The sequence below is a fragment of the Strigops habroptila genome, chromosome 3 (genome assembly GCF_004027225.2).
Source record: "Strigops habroptila isolate Jane chromosome 3, bStrHab1.2.pri, whole genome shotgun sequence".
Lineage (NCBI taxonomy): Eukaryota > Metazoa > Chordata > Aves > Psittaciformes > Psittacidae > Strigops > Strigops habroptila.
Genome location: NC_044279.2, coordinates 50,705,301 through 50,731,032, shown reverse-complemented (window position 1 = coordinate 50,731,032; position 25,732 = coordinate 50,705,301). Strand labels below are relative to the sequence as shown.

The 25,732-nt window shown below is 39.5% G+C and overlaps 1 protein-coding gene across 4 annotated transcripts in view; it reads right to left on the bottom strand.

Annotated features, from left to right (window-relative positions):
* The window catches only part of ANO4 (anoctamin 4), a 231,453-nt gene extending 205,923 nt beyond the window's left edge, over window positions 1-25,530 (bottom strand). For all 4 annotated transcript variants that reach the window (XM_030478489.1, XM_030478484.1, XM_030478485.1 and 1 more), the window contains exons 1-2: window positions 25,427-25,530; window positions 10,098-10,334 (exon numbers count right to left, since the gene is read on the bottom strand). In XM_030478489.1, coding sequence (XP_030334349.1) covers window positions 10,098-10,334; window positions 25,427-25,481 — 292 coding nt within the window. In that variant the 5' untranslated portion in view covers window positions 25,482-25,530. The remainder of the gene's footprint in view (window positions 1-10,097; window positions 10,335-25,426) is intronic.
* Window positions 25,531-25,732: the final 202 nt, after the last annotated feature.

The following is a 25,732-nucleotide window of genomic DNA, read 5'->3' as shown; positions in this document are numbered from 1 at the left end:
AAACTATCAGCTTTACTAATAACAGAAGAGATAATATCTTGTTTAATCTGCTGTCCTGAAAATCACCTAGAGAGGTCCGATTTCTGCTCTGACTGTATCAAACACTACCCTTGTGACGTTGCAGAAGAGTTTGATAATGGCTCCACCTTTCTGTTTCTTCCTCCTTCACCTACCATCCACAACGGCATAGTATAATAACTGCCTAAGAAAAAAAACATAAAGGCCTGTTTTCAACAAGCTTTAGGTGCAGCATGTTCTTTATATATGGAGCTGCACTAATGCTCTCCCTTCCCTCACAACCTTAATCTCCAGTAATTTATTTTCACTCTGCAGGATTTTCACCTGAAAGGCTGAAGTTTTTCGAGGATGTGAATGACAGTATTTTTGTCAAGAGAGAAAAAAGCACCCAGGGGATGTATTTAAAAGAAACAAGAAAGAAGCATGTAGATATTTAAGCATGAGTTTTTAGTCTTGATATGGAAAAAGATAACTGGGCTTTGAGAACTTGTCATTTGCAAAGCAGCAATTACTTCTGTAACCCCAGAATGGTATCTGATATATGCATTTTTATTGTTTCCTATGCAGACAACAGGGAGTAAGTGCCCATTTCAGGGGATTTCTGTAGCTTTATTCCCAGAATAGAAGGGAAACAAGAGAGTAGGAATCAACAGCAAAAGGAAGCATAGACTGCACACAGAGAGAGAGAGAGAGAGAGAGAGAGCAGTTGTGTGACAGCAAAATAGGGCTTATTCTATAAACCCAGTAATACTAAAGGCAAATGCATGAACAGAGAGGAGGCAGCAGGGGGTGGTTCTAAAATGTGTGTAAACAAGTTATGCTATATTTGAACAACAGTTTTGTTCGTCCTGAGTTACATTACCTTATATTGCAGTGCAAGAGGGTCTTCCCATTGATTATAATGGAGTTTAAACAAAATCCTGAATTGCACTCTGGTAATTAGGATTCAACTATGAGCATGTCAGTAGCCTTAGGAATTCTGTCTGAGGTCATCGTCGTCCTGTCCCGTCCCCCCCCCACCCTGCCCCAGGCATTGCTTAGACATAAATGCCACGGAAATATTCAAACTGATCAGGCACAAGCACAAAGCAGCAGATAATCTACTAGACACTAGATGAGTAAGTGCCAAATAAGCCCCCTGCTTACCTATTGTAGAAACAGAGGCTCGTAGCTGGAAGCTGGGAACAGACCAGCTTTCTGGAGCATGGTGATCTACTCTCCCCTCAGCCCTAATCAGCCAGTTCAGCAGCCAGCCACCTCCACAGGCCCATATACATCCCTCCTAACCAAGGGAGTCACAGGTAACACCCTGCTTTGCTCTCCTTATTAGTCTAAGTTTTTAACACCTTTTAGTTTCTTGAAGCCACAAGCTAAGCAAAGCACCTTGCCTATGAGCCAGAGGTGGGGAAATCACTTCTCTTGCAACAAGCAGCATGAGAGGAAAATCTACACGAACCTTCCTCTAGCTATCTCCTCATCAGAGCTGAGCAGAAGCAGGCCGAGGGCAATACGGTACATAGCTGGAAGTGCCTTTTACTGGAAACTGATAAATGAAGAAAGCAAACTAACAGGTAAAAAAGGGAGGAGAGATTCACAGTATTTACACAGAAGAAAGGGCTGGGCAGGAAGGAACAAGACGACACAGAGTTAATAACTTAATGCTTGTCTTTTAATATACACAAGTATTTTGGTTATAAAATATGCAAGATAAGTACATTGTTCACAAATTAAGGCATGTAATTGACAGAAGAGTGAAACAGATTGCTGCTATGCACAGCATCAGTAAAGCCATATTAGATTTAAAGAGCTAATTAAATACTTCCTTCTTGCACCAAGCCTTAAAGATTCTCTAGCACTAGAAGGCTGCAGTTGGAAGAGTGGTACAGACGTAAGAAGTTCTTCTGTTACTTAACAGAACTCCACCCTAACCCTTTCTGCATTAACTGACTAGCATACAAAACCAAAATATTACCCAGAGAAAAGGAAATCTGATGTTCAAATCAATTTTTGATGCACCAACTGTAGTAAATGGACATTGTTGAAGTGTACTGAAGAAAGAATAAGGCAACCAAAACCAATGAAAACTTCTAAACCCAAGACTGTGTTAGCTAAGTAGCAATTTGAAAAGGAGACTGCGTACTACAGACCCTCCTGAATTTAAGTTCACATGAAGCAACAGCAATGAGTAAATAGTGATAGTATCAGATTCCAGCTTAGATTTGTGCAATAATGTGCCAACCTCAGATCAGAAAAAAGGACAAATATCCACATTCTAGACAAAAAGAGAAGCCAGGGCTTGTATTGAATTTCAAAATTAGCAGAAAGAGATGGCTGGTGAGAAATGCACTTCCAGCTCTAAAGATGCTTTTCTAAAGACAAGACTGAAGCACACTGATACAGCACTACAGGAGGCATGTGTTAGCACTGCCAGTACTAAATGCTTTCAACAAACAAAGCACAATCACAGCTAGTTAGCATTTCTGAATACATGTTATAACAGGAAATACCAGCTCATTGTGCCTAGACAAATTTGGTTTCTTACTGGTAAGAACCATTAAATAATCAGATAAATTGATTTCAATGGCACAGCTTTCAAGGCCAAAATTAAGCATACACTTAATTGTTTTACTGGATCAGAACCAAGCAGCTCAGCACCTTCTAGGCTTGATCCGATGATACGGTCAAAAGGCTACAGAAGTTTCACAATTTTTATTTCCTTCCTTTTAAACATGAGACTTTTAGAATGATCTGTGTACTTAACATAAGCCAGAATTTTGAGTAAACGATATTACAAATCTTTGAATCATAAAAACAATCCTATTGGTAGCAAGAGGCTTGAAATTGGTTAAGTACACTTATTTAGGTCTTTGGAAGTATCTGGCACACTCTGTCCCAAGAGTCAGCAAGGACACTAATGTTACCAAAATACTTACTGATCTTTTTAGGATCCTACTTTATCATACTTATTGAATGCAGCATGCTTTTTAGCCATTTTAGGTTCAGACTTAAATATACATAGTCTCAATTTATTCAGGGGAAAAAAAACGCATACACTGCATATCAGGAGCAAAAGATGACACAGCACTGCAGGATAAGCATTTCATAACAAATTGCACATGCCCTCATTTTAATAAAAGTAGTTAGCAGTTGCTGTTCATACACTGAGAGATTCTGCTGGTGGCTGAATGAAAGAACCGAGAAAGATAAACCTCTCCTCTTCATGGCCAGACTGAATAACAAACAGAGACACGATATGCCTGTGTTAGCAGACATGACAGGACAGTAGCAAACGCAGGCTGTTGGCAGTCAGGGCACTGTGTTAAATCTATGGAGTTGTGAATGGGCAGCATCATTTCTTGCATTCAGCTGAGTTCAGAGGTCCCAAGTAAAATTTTTGCAATGATATTTTTCTTCTTTATAAACCTCACTGGAAGCTCTCTATTAGTCAGACATAAACTGCAGAAGTCTTATCTCTATTCCACTATCTTTTAAGACACTGTACAGAAAACACCAAACATCCCAAAATGGTCCCTGCCTCGATGAAACCATAAAAAGAAAATAGGTAGAGAAGCACATGCAGTCAGCAACACGGTAGGTACAGCAGATTTTGCCATTGGCAGTTGGAAGAGCACAGAAATTCAAATGAGGATTCTAATCAGAGAAAACACAGATGTTTTCTTTCTACTTGTCAATTTTGTAATTTCATCAATCCCTCTGCAGCTGAAAGACAAGTAAAAAGAGGGTACAGCCTCAGAAATAACCATCACCTTTCCAGTTCCCTTCATTCTGTCTTCACCTCCCTTTTTCCCCTCCAACATACAGGGTGTATTAGGACTCCTTAACAAAAATCAGTGCATAACCATAAACTGTAAACCAAACTGAACCACTGACTTTATTGCTTATTTACAGGTTAATACACACTGAGCTCTGTGAAAACTTTGTCTGGTTACACCCAGGCCACTGTATGTTACTCTACATCTTTATAAATGCTTTCAAGCATGGTAAATAGTGTCAGCACCATCTTGTGGCTTTCATTTTTGTATGCAGTCCCCAGGAGTTACTTTGAAGGGCTCATAAACTCTGTAAGATTTGCAACTGGAACCCATTAACTCTAAGTGCTAACACCAGCAGCTGCACCTCCGAGTTGCCCATCAGTTTCTTTGCTGGTCAGGATAAGTGAAGGGATCAGGTGCCTATTTTTCAGAACCAGCTATTTCCCAAACTTTACAAACATTAAATTATTAAATAAACAGAATCTGTAACCTACTCTTTTGGGGTTTGGGTTTGTTTTTTTTTAGCTAGCTTTTGTTCTACTAGTCTAAAACCAGCAAACTTTTCTACTCTCCTCTTACTAGATGAGCTCTTCTCTCCCATGACATTCTGGTAGTTCTTCTCTGCTTAAACTCCAGTACACCTCTGTCCTTTTTGAAAATAAGCAGTCAATTTGAGTAAATAACTTTAATCTCTCCCTCTGTGGCAAATATTTCACCTGAGACATCCCAGGCTTCCATTTGCTTTTTCACAGCTGCAGCACACTTTGGATTAGTAGCTGGATTTATCTTTCTCTACTGTTTCCAGCTGAGGACTCCCAGCTCACAGGAGGCATAAAAAAAAATCAAATCCTGTTATGCACAGTCTTGAAACCTGCACTATTGTGTTTCATCAGTTTTCCCTTATTCTGTTCCCAAAAGCCATCCATTTCTTCTTACCTGACATTCAGATTCTCCCCTGTAGTAATGGTGTCTCTCAGCTTAGACCCATCAGCACATCTCATCAATGCACTCCTCCTTTCCAGGCAGAAGTCATCCATAAAAATATTAACCTTATTTCCAAACCGGTACTGGGAAAACACTATTAATCTTCTTTCCATTTAGTACTCCCCCTCCCAAGACTCTTGTCATGTCTCCCTCAATCATCTCCTTATTCACATTATAATTCTTTTAAGTCTCATTTTTTCCCCCAGGTGAACAAATAACTGCTAGGCAGGCAAATACCATTCATTTTAAAAAATTGAGCTAACATTATACCTATTGCACTCACTTTCTTTGCATCTAGCTTATGAAATAAATTCAACTGGAGTCCTACACTCTACTAAAAAGTTGTCAATGTCACAAATCTCTCTATATAGCTTTTTACTGTTATTGTGTGATTTAAAACAGGTCTTGAAAAATGCATGAGACAAGACATCTCTGTCAAAAAATATATGGAAGCTGCAGAATGAAAGAATCCATTTAAGTATTAATTTAAGTATGCACCTACTTACAAATCAAGTAATACATAACAAATGAATTTGGTTTTTGTCATGTCAAATATAGCAATCACAGCAGGTTGCAATATCTTGCAGTGTAGAAACAGAAGGGAAAGGTCTGATGCTGTGATTTCACCAGCAAAATAAAATGGAGAGGTCACAGGAATTTATGTAAACAAAATTCAAGACTCAAGCTGCAGCCAGAGTTCCAAGAGATTTGAGCAATGAAGCTGGAACACTCTTTCAGATCTTCTTAAGTTTGCAAAAACTTGTGTATCACAATCATAAGAATACTGTTTTTTCCAGAAGCATGTTCTTCTGACCAGCTACAAGACAGACCCAGCTGCATCCCTGAAGAGGGTCCAGCTGACTCAAGTTCTCTTCATTTTCCCTGTCTCTGCCAGGAGTAAAAGTTCTCCTGGAACAGATCTATTCCATACATTCACACACCAGAGATCAAGCACAGACCCAGAAAAGACAGATAGTTGCCTACTTCACATTTCAGTTACCTTGCTGGGATTTAGGAACCGAAATACATTATAAGGAGGACTTCATCCAAGTAAAGATGGAGTAAGGTCCCATAACCGTGGAGTAGGGCAAGCAAAGTACTTCACATAATTACAGCTCAATCAGCGTAACATCGATATTTGAAAAGAGATGGTGACAAATTAGTAAGCAAGCAATAAATCAAACTGTCTGTAAGCACCTCAAAGAAAACAAGATGATAACAGCCAACAGATCTGTCTGGAACAATTCATGGCAAATCAATGTAATTGCTTTCAAAACAGCTGATCTGGCATACAAAGAGACAGGTCCCTGTAAGGAACAAACAACAGAAATACAGTCTAGATGTAGGTGCACTAATTTCAGGTCAGAAATGGTTGAAAGAAAAGATTCAGGATGCTGGGGAGGGACTCTTCATTAGGGACTGTAGTGATAGGACAAGGGGTAATGGGTTCAAACTTAAACAGGAGAAGTTTAGGTTAGATATAAGGAAGAAGTTCTTTACTGTGAGGGTGGTGAGGCACTGGAATGGGTTGCCCAAGGAACTTGTGAACGCTCCATCCCTGGCAGTGTTCAAGGCCAGGGTGGATGGAGTCTTGGGTGACATGGTTTAGTGCAAAGTGTCCCTGCCCATGGCAGAAGGGTTGGAACTAGATGATCTTAAGGTCCTTTCCAACCCTAACTATTCTGTGATCCTATGATTCAGATTATTATTGGTAAAAATGGGAATTTCTTTCAGGAAGATTTGCTATATTCAATATTTTAATGAATTGTGATATTTGTTTCAAGTTTTGCAGATGACACAACCTTGACAGGTATTGTTCAGTTCCTGACTTATTCCTATCCAATGCAAATCTATTAATCTCATTCCATTTTATCTAGGAAATTCTTCTGGATATTCTGGAATATATTGCTCAAGGTAATTAAGAATTGGATAATGATCATAAGAAGAGACAAAGTTAATCAACAGGAACACTTCAAGGCTCAGTTCAAGAACTGATAGGTAGTTATGAAGTAGTTATCAAAACTACGTTCTTCTCTGGTATGCCCTCACAAGATTTTCCAGGTTAGAAAATCAGTACAGAATAATGTTTTGTCCCATTTTCAACAGAAGCATGGTTTTTATTAACCAGTGCAATCTTAGCACAACACATTATTTCAAGTCACACGTAATATTAAAAGTTCAAGAATTCCCTTCCAGTGTAAGTGAAACTGATTGATTCTGATGTCAGTTATACTCCTATATCCAAGGACAAAATTTGACACTACTCTGTAAATCATCAAGCATTGTCAGAATGGTGCAAAGCAGCAAAAGCACTAAATTGAAAATAATATTTCCAAGAAGGATGCAAAACACCCACTAAGACCTGCTCCCCAAATACTATTAGCTGCAGTTCTTTCATACTGTGTATCCTAATACATGGAGTTTTATTGTGTCAATGCCTTATTTTCCACATCACTGTCTTCTTGCTCTGAACATGAAAATTCAAGCTCAGACATCCCCAAGAACAGTTTTATTACAAGGCCCTGAACATGCCCTGCTCAGTAAGAAGCAGACAGAACTTTCCCACCATTAGCAGTTAAAAAAGAATTCTTTGAAACTACAACATACGTAATGTCTGCATTATATACTGGTGGTTTAGCGTAGTTTGTTTTTTAAGAATTTGTTATTAAAACGTTATAGTTTGTTGTAAATTCACAAGAAACAGCACAGCAAGCCTGTAACATGGTATTCTTCTGCATATCAAGTTCCTGTAAATGAGCTGATGAAGTAGTCTCAGACATAAATAAGCCTGGATATAACCTTAAGATATATCCTATCTCATTAATCAACCTCTAAGTTACCCTCTGTCTTTCCAGAGATTTCCCCATTTCAGCTGATACAGTACTCTTGCCTGAGCTTCCACAGCCATGCTGTATGCTTCTGAACAGCTGTTATCTTTGCTGCCAGTGAGTTTTCAATCATGGCAAGACAGTCCCTGAAAACTGATAAAGTTTAAAAAATTTGAGGAATCTTTGCATTAGAAGCATTATAATGGCAATATGGATTATACTGCTCTTGCACACACAACACTCAGTCACAGAGAGAAGCCGCTGACGACACTCTCATACGCCTATGCAATAGGGTGAAGTACTTCTAATCAATACATATGAAACACTTAACCTTTCTGACATGCAGCACCCTCTCCTCTGCTGCAGGAGACATTTACATTTAAAATAATCCCATAGATTATCAATTGTTTCATTGGGTATAGAAATGGGGACATTAAATCCTCAGGATGAAGACCGTATCTTGTGCTATGAATCATGCTTCGCACCAGGACCTCCCAGCCCTGTGGAAATCGACATTTATTCTGTGTTAACCAGTCACCATGCTGCTATGCTTCAATACTTTTATAAACATCTCACTGTGAACTCTTCAGAGACCCTGTAGATTCTTAAACTAAGATCAAGAATTATAGCATTTGTATGAGACTTGCTAACACCATACTCACACCTGTGGCTATATGCATCCATACTTTAGAACTGGAAAATTGTTCTGAAGTGCTAGCATCTCCTTAACAAGTTTTATTATTTTATTACTTTATTTATTAGTTATTTTATTATTTTTATTAATTAGTTTTATTATTTTATACTACTATTTTAAACTAACGTTTCTCCCCTTCTCTGGCAACATCACCTCTAGGTGGCAGGTGCCTGTAAACATTACAGTAAGGCTCACTCACCACCTCACTGTCCCAAAATTTCACAATTAAAACTAGAGTTGTCACTTCTCATATGGGGAAAATATTAAGTATCTCACAGCAGATACAGTATTTCTATCACTAAAATAGATGGTGAGATATACTATGATACAAATTCAGCTGCCAGAATAGTCACAGAGATCATACAAAGAACACTGGATTGTGAGCAAGAGGTGCAGATTTACACTGCTCTTAATTGGAAGCAGAAAAAAATATAAATGAAAATCACAACATTTAACCTTGCATGAGTTGTTCAGCATTTGCCCTAACACTCTTGCATTGCAAGTGTCAACATCAGAGCAGGCATTAAGAATGGTACTTGAAGTGCAGGAGCCCAGAACTTTCAGCTACCATCAGCATCCAACCAGCTCTGAATGATACACCATTACATCAGAAGGTTCTGGGAAGGGAGAAATCAATTATTTTTCTTTTTTATTTCAGCACCGCCAGAGTTTCAGGTCCATTATTTTTGGCAACATGCAGTAATCAGTACGTCAGTTACTCTAAATCACATTAATGTGCTAGCTTGAAAAAAGCAGCAATAAACCCCAAAAGTAATAGAGATATTTGATTATAGTTTTTACTACAGATTATATTCAGCCACTGTTGTCAGCAATTACTACAATTTTAAGAACTAGGTCAGCACTAGATATTTAGACCAATCTTTTTCTAGCATTACCCTTCTCAGTACTGAATCTACTAAAACCCCATTCTTCATACATACCTTTCTGCTACCTGGCACTTAGGCAGAACCTTGCTAATTCCACTTAACAACACAAAAAAATGCAGCATGAATTAAAATTAATATAATTATAGGGGTTCAGTTAGGAAGCATATAGATCAGGGCCTCATTTGCCAGCCAGAAAAATTTGCTGAGCTCATGACCCACTTCCTATAATCATCACGATCAAAAACTCTCAAGAGACATAAGGGAGTAGACTTGGGTCAAGTGATTTGTTCTCACACCACAACATCATCTTTCCTGCAGACCCTGAGAGACCTCCAAACCCCAGTCTGGAAGGGCCTCATCATGCTGCTGACCAGCATGCTGCTCTCTCTTAATAGCTTTTTACCAACATAAGCCTTTTAACAGGGTGGGAGCACAAATGCGTTCCCATGGATGTAGTAGGATGTTCCTTGTACATCCTATTTTGTGATTAGCCAGGTGCTTACAGCATTTTGAATAAATGATGGACTTTTCAGGGTATCCTCCATCATGTGAAGTTTTATGACAGGCACAGAAGAGAGGATACTATCCTCAAATGCCTCCGTACACTCCCATAGATCCACCCTCATCAAAGAGTTGGTCTGCCAGTTTTAACACAAACACACACTACACTAATGATATTATTGCGGCAGAGAACATCATGCTTTTTGTTTCTGATACTTTTTAAACCATTAGGCAAATTGTTTCAATAAGGATTACCTGGCATAAGCATAAATTCTTTCATGAAGTTCTGTGGTCTAATCCTTCCTTAAGAGCAGTAAAAGCAGTCTGGCAGCAGAAACTGCTATTTAACTTTAACACTAAAAACTGCTGATTAACCTAAGCCCTGTCATGTAAAAAAGAAATAATCACTTACCTGTAGAGTCTTGACTCAAAGTTTCTTGACTACTACTGCTGTAAGAAGGCACTGGAGTGATAGAAAGTGAAGCTGGGCAGGATAATGGATGTGAGAAGTCATTTTGTGTAGCAAAATACTGAAATACACGAACACAGGCATCTTCAGAGAAGGCGAGAGGGAGGTGAGGGTTCCCATACGCATACGGATTTTTCCAACGACGCTGTCCTATCGCAAAAGGGCCAACAGCATCAGAACCTGACAACAAACATGAGGAGTTAAAATCTGTGCCCTTGTATTGTAGCAGCTTATAATTTTGGAGAAGGAAGCTATAATAAGGTAATATCAATTCCGATTTTGATCATTAAGTTAGCCTGTTCCCTGAAAAGGGATGCCATATTTTATTCTGATCCACTATCAGTAATGCTGTTAAATGCTAGTGTAACACTGGAAGTATACTTTTAGCACATATTCTCCTTGTACTGAACAAAATAGCATTTAGCATGACATAAGCCAGCACAATTCTAATGTGAACCTACAATTTGTCGTGGTCTTGCTTATATCCAGATTTCTGTAGGGCCTTGCTCACACATTACAACCTGAGGGTTTCTCAGTGACACTAGAAAGCATTTTTTTTTTTTTTTCAATTATTATTTTAAATCAGCATCTTACTTCTGACTCCTGCAAGTTTCACAGCTCAGTGGAAATCCGGAAGTGGGAGGCACAGCCTCTCCACTGCCACTTCAGATCCTGCTCTGCCATTAGATGCATAGGCTTTGCCAGAACACAACTCTGTTCTGCTGCAGTTCTCACCAATTCTCTTATCCACCAACCAATGGCTTGGAATTTTTTTCAATCTGTTTCACATTTCCTTTAAATCACTCTTTATTTTGCATTCTTTAAATATTTTTGCACTTTCTGAAGACCTATGTTCCATCTTACTGTAAGACAGATCTACTGTAATAGATCAACTTGTATGACATTGTGACACAAAACAGCAGGGTTTATTGTGTCAGTTTGCCACAAGACTGTGGAGGAGAGCTGCCCTGTAGAGATCATTCGGCTGCAAGTGATATCACCTTCACTGCCTCTCCCCGCCCCCCCCCCCCCCAAAAAAAAAGACAGTAGGGGAAAAAAAAAAAAAAAAAAAAAAAAGACAACACCTTTGGAGCACTGGTTACCTATAACTGCAAAATAAGGGGACTCCTATATGTCTCTCCTACAAGTATTATCTTAATTTTAAAACTTTCAGGTTTTTGATATGTGCAAGACTGGGAACATCCACAAAACTGGACTTTCAAATGAAGACAAATGCTTCAAATCTGTGATGGTCCTACAAGCACCCTCAGGCAATTATGGCAACATTCACTTGAGACTACCGGTGCTGCTGCATCAAGCACTGAAATATGATGCAACAACTCAGACTTCAGACATTATCATGTAATGAATTCTTCTACCGAAAACTAAGTACTTAATAGTAGAGCATGCCTGAATGGAACTGGTAAGCCATACTACTGGCTCATAACTTCTGCAAGAGCAATATGAGAGCAACTAATTTAATGCACATTTTAATTGCTGTAAACACAATTCTGTCAGGTACTGTAACTAATCAAACGCACATGAAGAGTGCTAGTTGTCTAAATGTAGGTGCCTTAAAAAGAGAACAAAACAGAAATTGTTCATCAGATCTTCCAGAAGAGGACCCTCTAGGAGTTCAGAAATAAACTCTGATAAATGAATGTGCACGCAACAAGAGTTATTTGAGCTTCCCACTAGACAGACAGATACATATATCAAGGACTTTCAAGTGTGTCCACTCCAGAAAAAGAGCTGGGTGGCACTGCAGAATGTTCAGTGAAGTGTAATAAAATATTGTTCAATACTAGCCAGTATTGCCATAGACATCATGTTAAACAACAAACCCCCACCCTTCCTACTTTTATCCATTTCTTTATATGAAACTTTGGCTCATGCCTTTTTGGAAACAAAATTGATGGATTTTCTAGGGAGTTAGCTGCCAATATACAATGCATTTGAGTGTATTGACAATACTGAATGTGGAGCTAACAACATGTAGCTTTGGCTGGCTGTACCTAAAAGGACACAGCTTTCCACTCAGGTTTCCTGCTTGTAATTTGGATTTCTCTATATACAGATATCCACTAACTAAAGACTACAGTTATCCCATAGTGCCTGACTCCTTGATCATGGATGCTCAGGGAAGCAAGAGCATTAGTATGTACCTGTGCCTATAAGACAAGACATTTATGGCCGTTTTTAACTGTTGATATAATAATGAAAAATCCATAAGCACTTCTAGTGTTCTACTTTATGTTCAGACTTTTTAAATACACTTGCAGTCACTCCTTTCTTATCATTTCCAGTAGACATTGATTTTCACTTTTACCAATAGTCTTTCCATAAATTCATCTGAAAGTACACGGAATTGAACATTTCTGAGAAAAAATAACCAACACAGATGCATCGTATCAAAGAGACTATCAGTTGTCTCATTTATCTGTTCACCAGTACAAGGCTATTTTGCCTATGCTAAAACCTCCAGCTTCACTTTCTGTTTTGTCTGCAAGAGAGCATATGCTACGGCTCTAAGCATACAACATACAGAAAAACTAAAGGCAGGTTATAGAAAGTTTACATAAAACTACCCAGAACTCTTGAGTGAAGGCAAGTTCTTCAGATTTCTGACTTTGTTTAATCTCATTAGTCCCACTTGTTAACAACAGCTTTCACCATAACCAATTCTTGCATCCACGTTAAAATAATTGTCTAATAAAAGTAATACATTCAGAAATGCATATATATTGACGATATATATGTGTACCTAGATATGAAAATATATATATACGCACACACACACCCTCAGTCAAGCACAAAAGTGTGTACATGTGCATGAGAAGCTGTGACACTCAGAAAATAAATGTAATAGTTTTAAATTACTAAATTGCAAAGCCAAGTAGGATTGGAGTTTTGGGGGGGGAGGGGAGGCCATGAAGATGTTTCACTTAAAAAAAGCAAAAGCCACTTTAAAGAGTTGCCAGCGTTCAAAACTGTACCTTTCAAGGTAAGCACAACACCATGGATCATTGTGAAAGGCAAGGAACACTAGCTAACCCGCAACACTATACACAGATACACTTGACTGCACGATACATGCATAAGCTGGTTTTGCCTGCTTGCTTTACCAGCTGATAGCAACCCAGCAGCTGAAACAGAAGAAAGCATGCAAAAAATAAACTACTGCAGCAATTCCATACTTTTCAAGTTGTGCCAAGAGTTTCAAAATTATAACCGCAGAGAAAAGCAGTTATCTAGCTTTCAACACAGCTTCTCAGCAGCAACACAGGGAAAGGGTTGCTGAGATAAGCTCAAGGAGGCTGCTTAGCAGCCTAATACAATATGTAGTTGGAAACACAGGGACACCTATGAATCTGCAGGCAGCATTCCTGCTGCAATCTCAATGCTGTTCCCAGCTGTTTAGATACAATTATGCTTTGTGGAAAAACAAGCACATGCACCCTTTATTAGCAATATGGAAATTAAATACCCTGGAGCCATTTCTCCTGGTGAAGAGAAATGAAAGGGGCTTGATGATCCCTCAGAGCTTTGCAGATGCAATGCCCCAAGGAGCAAATCTTAGAGCTTGAAAATGGATACAAACCTGGCTACCCCAGTCTCTCAGATTTTTCTATCAGGCAATCCATTTATATGCAGTTGTTTGACTGTTACAGATATTTCCCTTTCTTCTGCAGTTTTCTGTAAACTGGTTGATTTGCATCTCTGAGTTTTCTCTCTGCTATGCTTGGATTGCGCCCAGGCTTGTTTTCTAACAGATGCCACCATGCCCAGAGACTCTCCCTGAAAACCTAAAATTTTGTATATCCTCCTGAAGCAGTGATCCTCAAAACCAATCCCCTAATATTCGTCCTCCCTTACAAACACAATAATGCCATACAGCAACCACATAACTCAGTACACTCCTGCCTCTGCCCTACATCATGAGCCAAAACTATTTAAGAGAGATGAAAAATTAATTTATACAAAACACGATCCATGCACTTGCCCTACCTGGGCTCCAGGCTGAGTTTGCTGCAGGGTAACTGACAGTCAGTCGTGCCTGGTGCGCCTGCAGACCCTTCCTGTCTGCTGGTGTCTGGGACTCCCCCATCCTGCAACACCTCTTCTCTGTGCTGCTGCCCAGCCAGAACCTCCTCTTGTGTGTGCTCCTGCTGCCTCCTGAAGCCTGTATGACCCATGCCGGCCACATGCTATAGGCTCGTTTTTGCCATTTAAAGCCTTTTTTTCCTGCTTCCTCTCCCCTCCTCTCCTCTTTCACTTCTCCAGATAGTCCTGATCTTAGCAATCAAGCACACCTTTCCCCTCCTGCAGCTGAGGTGGAGCACAAGCTGCTATCTCTTCACGTGGTGCATGTGGCTGCTGCTCAAGCCAAGCTGCTCCACAGGGAACTGAACTCCCCCAGAGAGAGGGGGAGGTGTGTGTGGAAAAAGGCACTACTACATGTGGGAGGATTTGCAAAGACACACATGTATTTATTCACCTAACACCTTTACAATATTCAAACCCTTCCCTGAGCCACGGTGGTAACGGATAACCGGACACAGACACCTTGCATGGGGAAGCGAGGCTGCTGCAGCATGGGCCAAATACATATGCACAAAAGATAGTATGTTGAAAAAAATGCATATACATAGGGAGAAAGCCCCCACTTAGTACATACTACAGTAAAAGGAAGCTGAGTCCAGGGAGCTTGGGTGACAAGTTTCACTGCTGCATTACCACCTGAGACGCTCTACCACCTCACCTGCGCCTGTTCAGAGCAGTAGGCAGAAAGCACAACAGATTATCTGGGCCTGATGTTTAGTCAAGGTCACGACCCAGCCTCTTTGGCCACAGGAAGGAAACAGTGGCCACCTGAGTCTCACACCCTGCCGCTTTCCTGCAAAAGCTCAAGGCCGGCTCTGAGTGCTCAGCTTGCTAGAAACTCCTAAAACACCTTCTTAGACTATCCCACTGAACCCCTCTAACAGAGTAACCTTCTGAAAGGCCTCAACATGCTGGGGAGGACCTATCACTGCTGGACCAGGCGAGGCAGGGCACCCCCTTTATTTTTACCCACTAGGATGAAACTCCCCGAGTTGTGGTAACAGCTCTGGGGTTGCCCCGGGAGGCTAATTAAAATCTCTGCAATGCAGGGAAGTAAGGCAGAACATGAGTAGGACCATGTCTAGGATCAGAGCCTGCCTTGCTCCTTGCTAAGCTTGCTTACAAACCTGACCTGAAATACTTCCTAGGGGTACCTACTCCAGGAAATATTCTCTATATTCTCTGATTCTTCTAAGCAGTTAAAGGGGTTGGGACATCACATTTCCAATTTTAGTTTCCTTCTTTGAAAAAATTTGTTCTAAATAAACTTTTCTATTTCTTTCCACTGAAAAGATACATATTGGGAATAGAAGACATATAGGTAACATGGCAACAAAAATCACAATAACAGACCCAACAATACTAGTCTTTAAATAAATCAATCAATCAATCAATCAACCATGAGTCTTATATCAGCATTTTTTAGTCTTGCATATTTCTGGTATGTATATAAATATATTTAGCCACATGGGATGACAATAATTACTTCCAAGAAATTCTGTTCCAGCTAAGCATTTTTGACATTTGCACGCAGCATAAAACTGAAAGTGCATACGTGGGATTTTTTCAAAGTTTGGTTTAAGCAGAAAAGCTGCTTTTAGCTTTATACTGTCTATATGTGCCCCAGTTCTAGCTTTTGAGCTTAACATCTCCTTGCCCAGCTTTCAAATACTGGTGTTAGCTGGTAGACTGAATAACACCAAACCCGATACAAAGAACAACTTCACCATGTTATGTTAACAGGGATTTGATGCGACTAATTTATTTTCTATCATCTTGGCAATCACTCTATCCTTTGTCCTTTGTGGAAATGGAATTATCCTTTAGCTGCCTCTCATTTGGATACATGCTCTCAGGGGCGAGCCAGGTTTCCCTGGCTTGTTTTTGTTAATTGTTTCACACCTAGACTAGACAAGAACTGAAATTTATGCTCCAGCCTAGCTGGAGCAGTGGCCACACAGCAATTTACATTTCCTTTACTAAAGAGCTAAGTGCTGTTTATGCATATATTTAACAAACAGATAAAAAAAGTATTATTGTATACACTGGCCACATTGCACCCGCTGTCATGTGAGTAGTTTCCTATGGTGCACATCATCGAAGGACAGAGTTTTGCATTCGACCACAGAAGAGACAGACAGCAGACCATATGTCACACAGCAAAATGGCATATTCTCACTGCCTAACTTCAGTTAGCTGAGCTAGATGGCTGGTCTGCGTAAATTCCTCTAATAAATGGAGAAAGCAAGGATCAACTCATGACTAATTTGTAGTAAGATCATAACTGTGATCTGTGAATCATCCTTGGTAAGAGCTTTTCTCTGTCTTCATTAAGTACAGATGCAGCACAAAGGAACTAGCTACCCAATTAAGCTGACTAAATTAGTGTCCTGAAGATGGGCAGTGTAAACAATGACCCCAAGTATCTATTTTGTGATTCAGTCTCCTTCCAATTTTTGCTGATTCAGTAAGCACTGAAGAGTTTTTTGCAGAGAGGCAATTCCGCAAGTGCATTTTCCAGTTCTGAGGGAAAGAGCAGCACCGGCCTCCACTGTCACAGCTTGTTGTCCCCTGAAAAGGAGATACACCAAGATCAGGACAGAGTGCAAATCATAAGTAGATGATGGAGGTCACGCTGGCTAGCTATACAGCTCAAGGCAAAATACGGTATCAAGGACAAGGTGTTGTTTCTACAGGTCTCACTGCAGAATAGTGGACAGATCACCTGGCAAAGCCAGAACAGCCAAAGGTTTCAAAGAGTTCCTTGTCTCCTTACCCAAGGATTTTTGATCCTGTGGAAGGAGAGAGTGTAAATAGCAGGTTTGGAAAACACTAAAAGAAAATTTAGAACGATTTTTAGATCTAGAAAGATCTAAAAGAAAGATCTAAAAGAAAAACTTCTGCTCTGCTTACACAGAAGGATCTATGTCAGTAACACAAAAGCTTTGGTCTTCTGCTGATCAGATCAGACTGTTTATCTACCAGATGTCTTCAACTTGACTGAGAGCTCTTGGTGAGTCTTTTCATGTTAGCACAATGGAGTAGACTGTAATGGATGTCCACTATACCAGTGGTGGGATTGACAGGATGGATTTTTTTGATAGTCTGTTTAGCTACGCAAGATACAGTAGGAGCACTGCAGATCACTGTTGCAGACATACCATAGTAGAGTGACTGGGGAGAGTTTGAGCATACTGCATGAGGAAAAGATTTAATTTACAGCAATAATTTAGATCTACACTAGGGACTGTGACTTCATTTAAAATCCCCACTGCAGAAGCAGCTCAGGAGAACAATCATTAAAGACATCCCTGAAGATGCTTAATGCACAGCTTAATGGAGTTCTTCTTACTCACATCTTTCATATCTCACCGAGATAGCAAAATCACTGCCTAAGAGAGTCTCTAAAAGCCATTTACTCTCCTATGCTGGAGCTAAAATGCACTTACGTCTGCAGCACTGCAGGCAGAATGAAATATTCTCACTCCTGTTTCCCTCCAAATACTTTTCCCCTCTCTGACCTATAGTCCCAAGTACAAATCCAGGCATTTTGCTAGAGCCCAGGCAGGAACACAGCTTTCATTCTTTGGTCATCACTCCACCTGCAGTTTAATGTTTTTTCAAGAATTTAACAGCAAAAAGCATTCAACTAATTTCATTGTAATTCTCTCTTGTTCATGTTCTTACATCGGCATATATTTGCTAGGTGCATTCAAGTAAGGCCAAGACACTGAGGGACAGGCTCTAGCAGGAAGAATTCAGAGGGTCTGGAATTGAGATGACTGAAGATGAGAAATTATTAGTCATTGTCTTCTCCAGTAGCTGGTTATAAAGGTTTAAGTAATTTGTATTAATTAAAAAATATATGTATTTTATTGGTAAAATATATTAGTATTTTAATTAAAAGACAAATAGTTCAAGAAGAGACAGGATTGCTGCATTCTGTAGCCTATGCAGAAAGAAAGCTTTAAATGCTTTGACATCTAACAGTAGCAAAACGCACATGCTCAACAGTTTTGCATCAGTAACTGTGATATTCTAGCTGAATAAGAGGTAAATAAATCCTAGAAACTATACTTTTTACTATGGAAGTAAAGAATAAAGATTAGACTTCACAGCAGCAGGAAATTCACCCTGGCCTCTCTATCTAACTAAGTTTTCGGATCTAAAAAAAACCAACCTGTGTTCAGAAAACAGCCCTGTTGCAAGTGCTGCAAAATGGACAGCAAAGGCTTTGCTATAGACCTTGGCAAAAAATAAGTGATAACATCAATCACAATCTATTTGGGAAATCTCACTGTGGATTAGATGCAAGTTATGAATGCACCTCCCTAATTCAAGCATTCGGTCAACAGGAAAGAAGAGTTAGATGCAGAGTGCTAGGTGCCTGAAATATATAACCTAATATCATCACAGATGATTTAAATATCAGTTTAAAGTTAACTTTTTACTTAAAGAGAAGAAATTCTACCTTGGCATAAATTCTTCTGTGCTTTGAGCAATTATCTTCTTCAACTTTTTTCCCCTCTGGCCCCTTTTCATTGAGATCTGCCCTCCCTTCATATTTTTAGCCCAGTTCTGATAACCCCAAGTGTTTAAAAATAATAAATAAAGAGCAAAAGCTTAGAATGTAATCAGGCCTAATGAAGCATTTATTTATTATTTTTTTTTCAGAAGCCTTCATATTTTTGTACCTTTAAGGGATGGTTAAAGGTACAATATCGATACTAGATCCAAATGTTAAATTTATCTGCCTATAAAGATGGGTGAGTCTCCTTATCTCCTATTTGAAAGAGACTCCTCTTTTTCCTTCCTCACCTGCTTGTGCATCATCCTCTTCCCCCCTTTCCTTACTTACTCTACACTTCAGGCCCTTCCATATCTGACAGATATGGAAGTGTTTCAGAGTCATTTTCCCAGCATGGGTCCTGTCCCAAGACCCATGGCACCATTGGTCCTACCTTTGCCTGAAAATAAGCACACCCAGAGATCCACAGGAGCTTTGAATTGCACAGCAAGGTTTTCTTGTAAAAATTGCAGGAGACTGAAGTACAAGGTAAGCCTTTGATGAGAGATCACTTTGCTCTGCCCATGAGACAGACTAAATAAAGCCTTCCCGTTGCCCAGTGTAGAATTAGTCCTTTCCTCAGCCCAGCAACTTTCACCAATTCCCTGGCTTGCAATAGACTCTGCACAGCTCTCTACAAGCTCCCAACAGTCTCTGTTACCTCCAAAGGCTCAGGCATGTCTGCTCCACATTGCAGACCCTGCGGTTTGAATGTAGGACAATCTTTCTTGCTTCTCTGCAAGAGTAGCATCATCCGAATGCAGCAGGCTCTATAAGGTACCACCCAGGTTTATGAAAATAAATTGAGTCTTAGGCAGTTTTCACGGTTAAAAAAAAAAAATAAAATCGAGGGATTGTTTTCTAGTCATTGGTAGAGGGTTAGGAGCAAAAGAACAGGTGTAAACAATAGTTGCTTTCAGCTTAACAAGCTCTCATTTGCTGTTACTGACTTGTACATGTTGAATTTAATGCAAGCCTAAATTTTCACTATATTTTAGTGCACAGGCATCTCTTCTGTGAAAAAGATGAAAGAAAGAATCTGACTCACTTGACAGATTGCTCATTAAGGTACATTTTTGCAAGCTCCTGAGCATGTGCTTAACTTTACACGCAAAAGGATCCCATTGGCCTGAGCACAGTTGGAGAATTCCTGCTGTGTAGGAATAAAGCATGCAGACAAAGAGCCTGAGCCTTGCTTCCAAAGAGCCTATCAAACCACCACTCTATATCCAGCTCCATTTAAAATACTGGGTTGACCTAGCATCGAGTAACATCATTATATCTCATGTTTGTTTTATACTGTATGAATTGCAGAAATCTGTGAAAACTCAGGCGATGTAACAGCACATGCCCTTGAATTTTTATTAGACTGTCTCTGCAGAATCAGATTTTACTGAGGGCAGTACTTGCCCAGCTAACACCAAACACTTTATTGCCACAACAATACTGCTTCATTTGTTTTTACAGACACTGCAATATTTTCCAAAACCCAGGTTGCTACATTGTTTTTAAACACTCTTTTGTGTTTATCTATGTGTCAAGTGAAAGGCAAGCTAAGTCAAATGCTATCTTAATTCATTACCTACTAGAACATTTGATGATGAGCATTTCCAGAGAAGAGTCTTCCCAGAGAAGTAAAATGTCCCTCTAATCCAGCCCATTGGCAGTCACCTAGTCATCAGGTTTCTTGGTCAAAATTTCTTAGTTTATTATTTTTGGGGTTTGAGAGTTGCTGTAGAGATGCAGCTTTTTAATCTTCCAAGTGTGACAATGTTTCTTGTCCCAGGGAGCAGAGCACATTATGTGGCTGACGTGGTTGTAGATTGTGACTGTTGTTTTGGGGGTGAAAAGAGAGAAGTCAAATGCTGAACAATGTTGTTGTAGAAACCTCAACATAGCATTTTGAGACCATAGGTGTGAATTTGTGACTGATTAATACAACTGCTTTGCTGTGAAAGGTGGGACTCATTGTAAGGCCTAAAATAAGTTTACATGCTTTTTTTAAGCTTTATAAATCACTCTAAAAGCCAGTTCTTGGAAAACCAATCATGCCTTTTTGCACAGGCACAGCAAGAGCACTAATCTCTCACTAATTACAGTTCTCCAGGTATCAATTTCCATTAGAATGTTCACAAGAAGGTTGTCAACTAAGCTGGTAGTCACTGGCTAAGAAGATGAATAATCAAAAAAAGATAAACAATAAAACATCAGCTGTGTGTTGTATGTAGTTACTCTTGCTTAATTATTTCCTTTCTTTCACCTTTGGCACAGGAACTGTACTGTCCCTTTATAGCCCAGACCCATTTGAGTAGCTCAAACTCTGCCTGAGTTAAGCTTAATCTTTCGCAAACACAAGAACCTACTTTTCCTTGATTTGAACAGGAACACTTGTGGCAGTGACATATGGAGTAGAACAGCTCAGCTGAAGGGATCTACAACAATCACCTAGTTCAACACTATTTACAGTGTGATCCAGAGCTTGTGGAAGAGATACTTCAGGTTTCATTCTATAAAGCAACATACAAAACCACATTAAAAAATATAAATAATGTAAAGCAGTCAAACATTATAAATTTAGTAAATAGCAAAACTAAATTGGTCAGAATTGCTTGCAGCTCCTCAACTCAGATCTCTTACGTGTATTTAAGATGAGATGAACTGTAACATTCTGAAGACAGGTACTACTTCCATGGGATTGCTAGATAGGGATGAACACACTTAGGTAATACAGGAAAGCCAGATAATTCTCTTACCTCTTGCTTCAGGCAAATAATTTTAGCCCCTAGGAACAAGATTTATATATTTTGTTCTTTTCTTTCTCTCTTCTTCCTAGTTCACCAGGAGAGAGGGCTGTAAAAAGCCCCATTTCAACTTTCTTGTAGGGCCCCTTTAGGTACTGGAACAACCCCAACTTTCTCAGCCTGTCTTCATACAGGAGGTGCTCCAGCCCTCAGATCATCTTCGTGGCCTCCTCTGGACTTGCTCCAACAGGTCATAATATGTTACTTTCATATTCCAATGTAAATGGACTGTGACTTAAGGCAACTAAAGGGCCTACAAGAAAGCTGGAGGGACCTGTTACAAGGGCATGTTGTGACAGGACAAGGGGGAAAGGATTTTAAATGAAAGAGGGTATATTTAGATTAGATATTAGAAACAAGTTCTTCACTGTGAGGGTGGTGACACACTGGCACAGGTTGCCCAGAGAAGCTGTGGCTGCCCCATCCCTGGCAGTGTCCAAGGCTAGGTTGGACGGGGGTTGGAGCAACCTGGTCTAGTGGAAGGCATCTCTGCCCCTGGCAGGGGGGTTAGAACTGGATGAGCTTTAAGGTCCTTTCCAACCCTAACCAGTCTATGATTCTATGACTAAGGACCGAGGTCTTGGAGGAGACTAGTGGGTTTTTAAGCAGGAAACCACAAAACAAAACTTCCAAACATTTTTCTTTACACGATCAAACCCACCCATAGTTTAGTATACATGATCCTATGACCATTTTCATATAGACTACTGGATACCAAAAATGCTTCCTCATGTGTATATGTGTAAAAAATATGACATAGCTGAATACCCTGCTAAAACTGAGGATGTGTTAAAATCCAGACCATACACAGACCAACTGTGTATTCAAAAAAAAAATCTCTCAAATCTGATGTATTATAAAGGAGCCTAATTCCAGGACTATAGACCCAGAGCATGTATGTTAAGTTTGATTTTTAAATAAACTCATTCCACTGCTCTTTTCTTTGGATGCATCAATAAACGCCGAGGTACCGCAAGGGTCAATGCTGCAGTGTGTACACAATAAAAGTAATTTATTATGGTCTTCTTTCACAGGTGTCTATAGAATAGTGTTCTCAGCAAAAAGGAAAAAAAGCTGTGGGGAAGCATACCGTTCATCATTATGACACCCCATGGTAATTATTTATGTTCTTCTGGCAATAGAGGTTCCAGTAGAAGGAACTCTCTGTTACAGCAGTCTCCCTTCAGAAAAGTAAAAAAATGATAATGCTTATATAAAAGACCACCAAATTACAAGATTCTAAGCCAGAATTTCCACAATTCATTTTATTTTCAAATGCAGGAGAGCTAAAGCACGTGCTTTCATGCTGTAAATATGCATGTAATTGATCTTGTTACTTGTGAGGTGTTCCTGTGAGGTGCCGTGTTTAAGTACTTCAACAAAAACTAATGCATGCTACTTTTCCTGTGTGAATATCCAAACATGATCTCTTTTTTTGAGGGAACATGCAAGTTTGCCTTTGTTTAGTAGGACCTCAGCTTTGCACAATACTTTCTAACTCAGCACTGAAGTTCTATGCTACAGTCCCAATTCCTAAAAACTCTTAGCACAACTAATCTGTCAGTATTTTCTGGCTAGCTATGTTCCTCAGAGAAATGAGCTGCTCCCATCCTAAAAGGCTTTTCTTCCATCTGGAGCACAATACTTTGCAGGAAGTGCAGCATTGACTTAGAGAACATCAGTTCTCCTCCCCGACTAGAAAGCCATCCTTTGCTGTCATTCCCACCAGGTGACATATCTGAAAGTTCATTTCTGAGTTAATGGGGATTACTGGCTAGCTAATCTGTCTGTAAGTAGATCTCATTTCTCAAATATTCTAATGTTTTACTTTCTCTTAAGATGTCTGAAATGTATAAAAGTGTTGAGCTTATTTACATTTCACACAATTTATTTTTCAAAACTTTTAGTAAGGAAGTGATCTTCAATCTTGGGTCTTCAGGAAACAACGAAAAGGAGGCTTTCAAAACTGCATTTGCAATAGATGAAAGGGTCTTACAAAATAAGGCATCTCTTGCACTATTTATTGCATGCCATGTCTGGATTTTGCTAGCTGAAAGGTTTAATTTGAATCAAAGAGAAAGGTTTTGCCTGTGGATTTTAGAAGTTAAAGGTCTTCCATTGCCAGAGTGGCCTCTATTAAATTCAGACACCATATGGCCCCATAGCACTCACTCATCTAACATAGATTTCAGTTTCCCTGTAGGGAAATAAAGAAATAGCTGTATAGCTTGATGCTCAAAGATATGGCTACTTAAAGTTTTAGAAAGAAAACTGGCTTGGATTTTATCAGATTTAGATATGTGTGTTTGTATATATATATATGAATGAAATTGCTCGGATATAACTGAAGATCTTTGGACTGCATACATATTTTACTGTGCATTCATGCATGTGTACTTCACCCCTCTAAACTCAGTTTTCCATATGTTACTACATATATGGTGCTCTTGTTTTGGGGTTTCTTCTATATCAGATACTGGCATAGAAGGGAGAATGAAGTTTTGAAGTGCCACAGAGCAGCCCAGTTCTGCAGAGCTCTTCTAACAGCCACAACAAAGTCTCAGAAAACTATGGTTTTCAGTGGCTTTCCTGCTGTTTCTTGAGCTTTTTGCTGTCAATCCTAAGTGAGTTACATTTTAGCCATCTCAAGGCATCTTCCTATGGGGCCCAAAAATCCATTTGACTGGCCTTTGCCTTTTGTTCACTTTGTTCTGAACGGAATTTGCCTACAGGATAGTCCAGTTGGCTTTGTCTTTTACAAGTAAAACACCAATTAGTAGCACAGCCAAATTTCACCATGTGAAATATGTAGGGCTTTGGGGGAGAAAAAAAAACAAACCAAAAACCCAAACAAAAAACCATAACAACCAAAACCAAATGAAAACAGACACACACACACAAAAAAAATAACAAACCACAAACAGAAAAAGGAAAAGACCTTTAAGGTTATCAAGTCCAGCCATTAAGTTCTATTGAGTACATGCAGTAAATTGTCACAATATAAAAAATTGTGCTTTTCTGACAGCCAGACTTACAGTATATGTACTATAAGGGACAGGGCATTTTGGAGACTACTATAGAAAATCTGTTGAAGCACAAGACAATACAACAGCCACACAACTACTAGAAAAATATGGACAACTTTGTGAAGAGCATGACAGTTGCACTGCACAATATACTTCTAGAAAGGGAGTTGCACACTGTCAGCACAAGGTAAAAGTGCGGAAAAGCCTGGCTTCCCCCTGTTAGAAACAACATGTTGGAGTAGTAAATGGAGCCCTAACTAAAGCATCTAGAACATGCCAGAGAGGCTATTCTGATTTTGATGCACCTATAGGTTTAGAATTTCCCATTGCCTAGTTGCAAGCAGGGCCACAACCTGAAATTACACTCTTCAATGGAGTTTAAGAAGCAAGCACTAAAGACTTCAGGAATGCCTCTCCACTGAGTTAGAAGAATGGCTTTGGACTGTGGATACTAGGAGTAAGCCCTTTTTTCAAAAAAGCAAATACCAAACCTATATACCTACCGGCAAAAAGTGCTAATGATCCCATCTTTTCTATTAAGGTCTAATAGCTAGAAAGCTAGACCAGGAAGGAGGAGATCTCAACTTCATCCTCATTCAGAATAAAACATGCAGTTTCACCACAATATGTAATATCTACCAACAATGAAGGCAGTTTTGAAGTAGGAGGAAAAAACATCTTCCGTATCAAAGCTTTACTGATGGATAGTAAGTCATTTAAGATTCGCTGAAACAATAAGGTATGACATTGTAGTTTGATTATTAAGATACTTACCTGAGCGAGTCTTGGGCTGTCTTTGTATTTTATTGCCCAGCTGTAATGCTGCCATGTCTCAAAAGAAAGTCGTAACTAACATCTCTGCAGAGCTTGGTCCTGTATGAACAAGTATGGTAGATGCCACAAGAATGCACTTACTAGGCAAAGCAGAAGTGGAAGGATTAGTATATGTATCTGATCAGGCACCAGCATCAGTGGCAGGAACTGAAACCACTTTGGAACATGCAGGGAACTGCAGCTATTAAAACATCTTTTAAAAATCAAATATGGAGGAAAAAAAAAGTTAATTAGGTGACTCCAGTG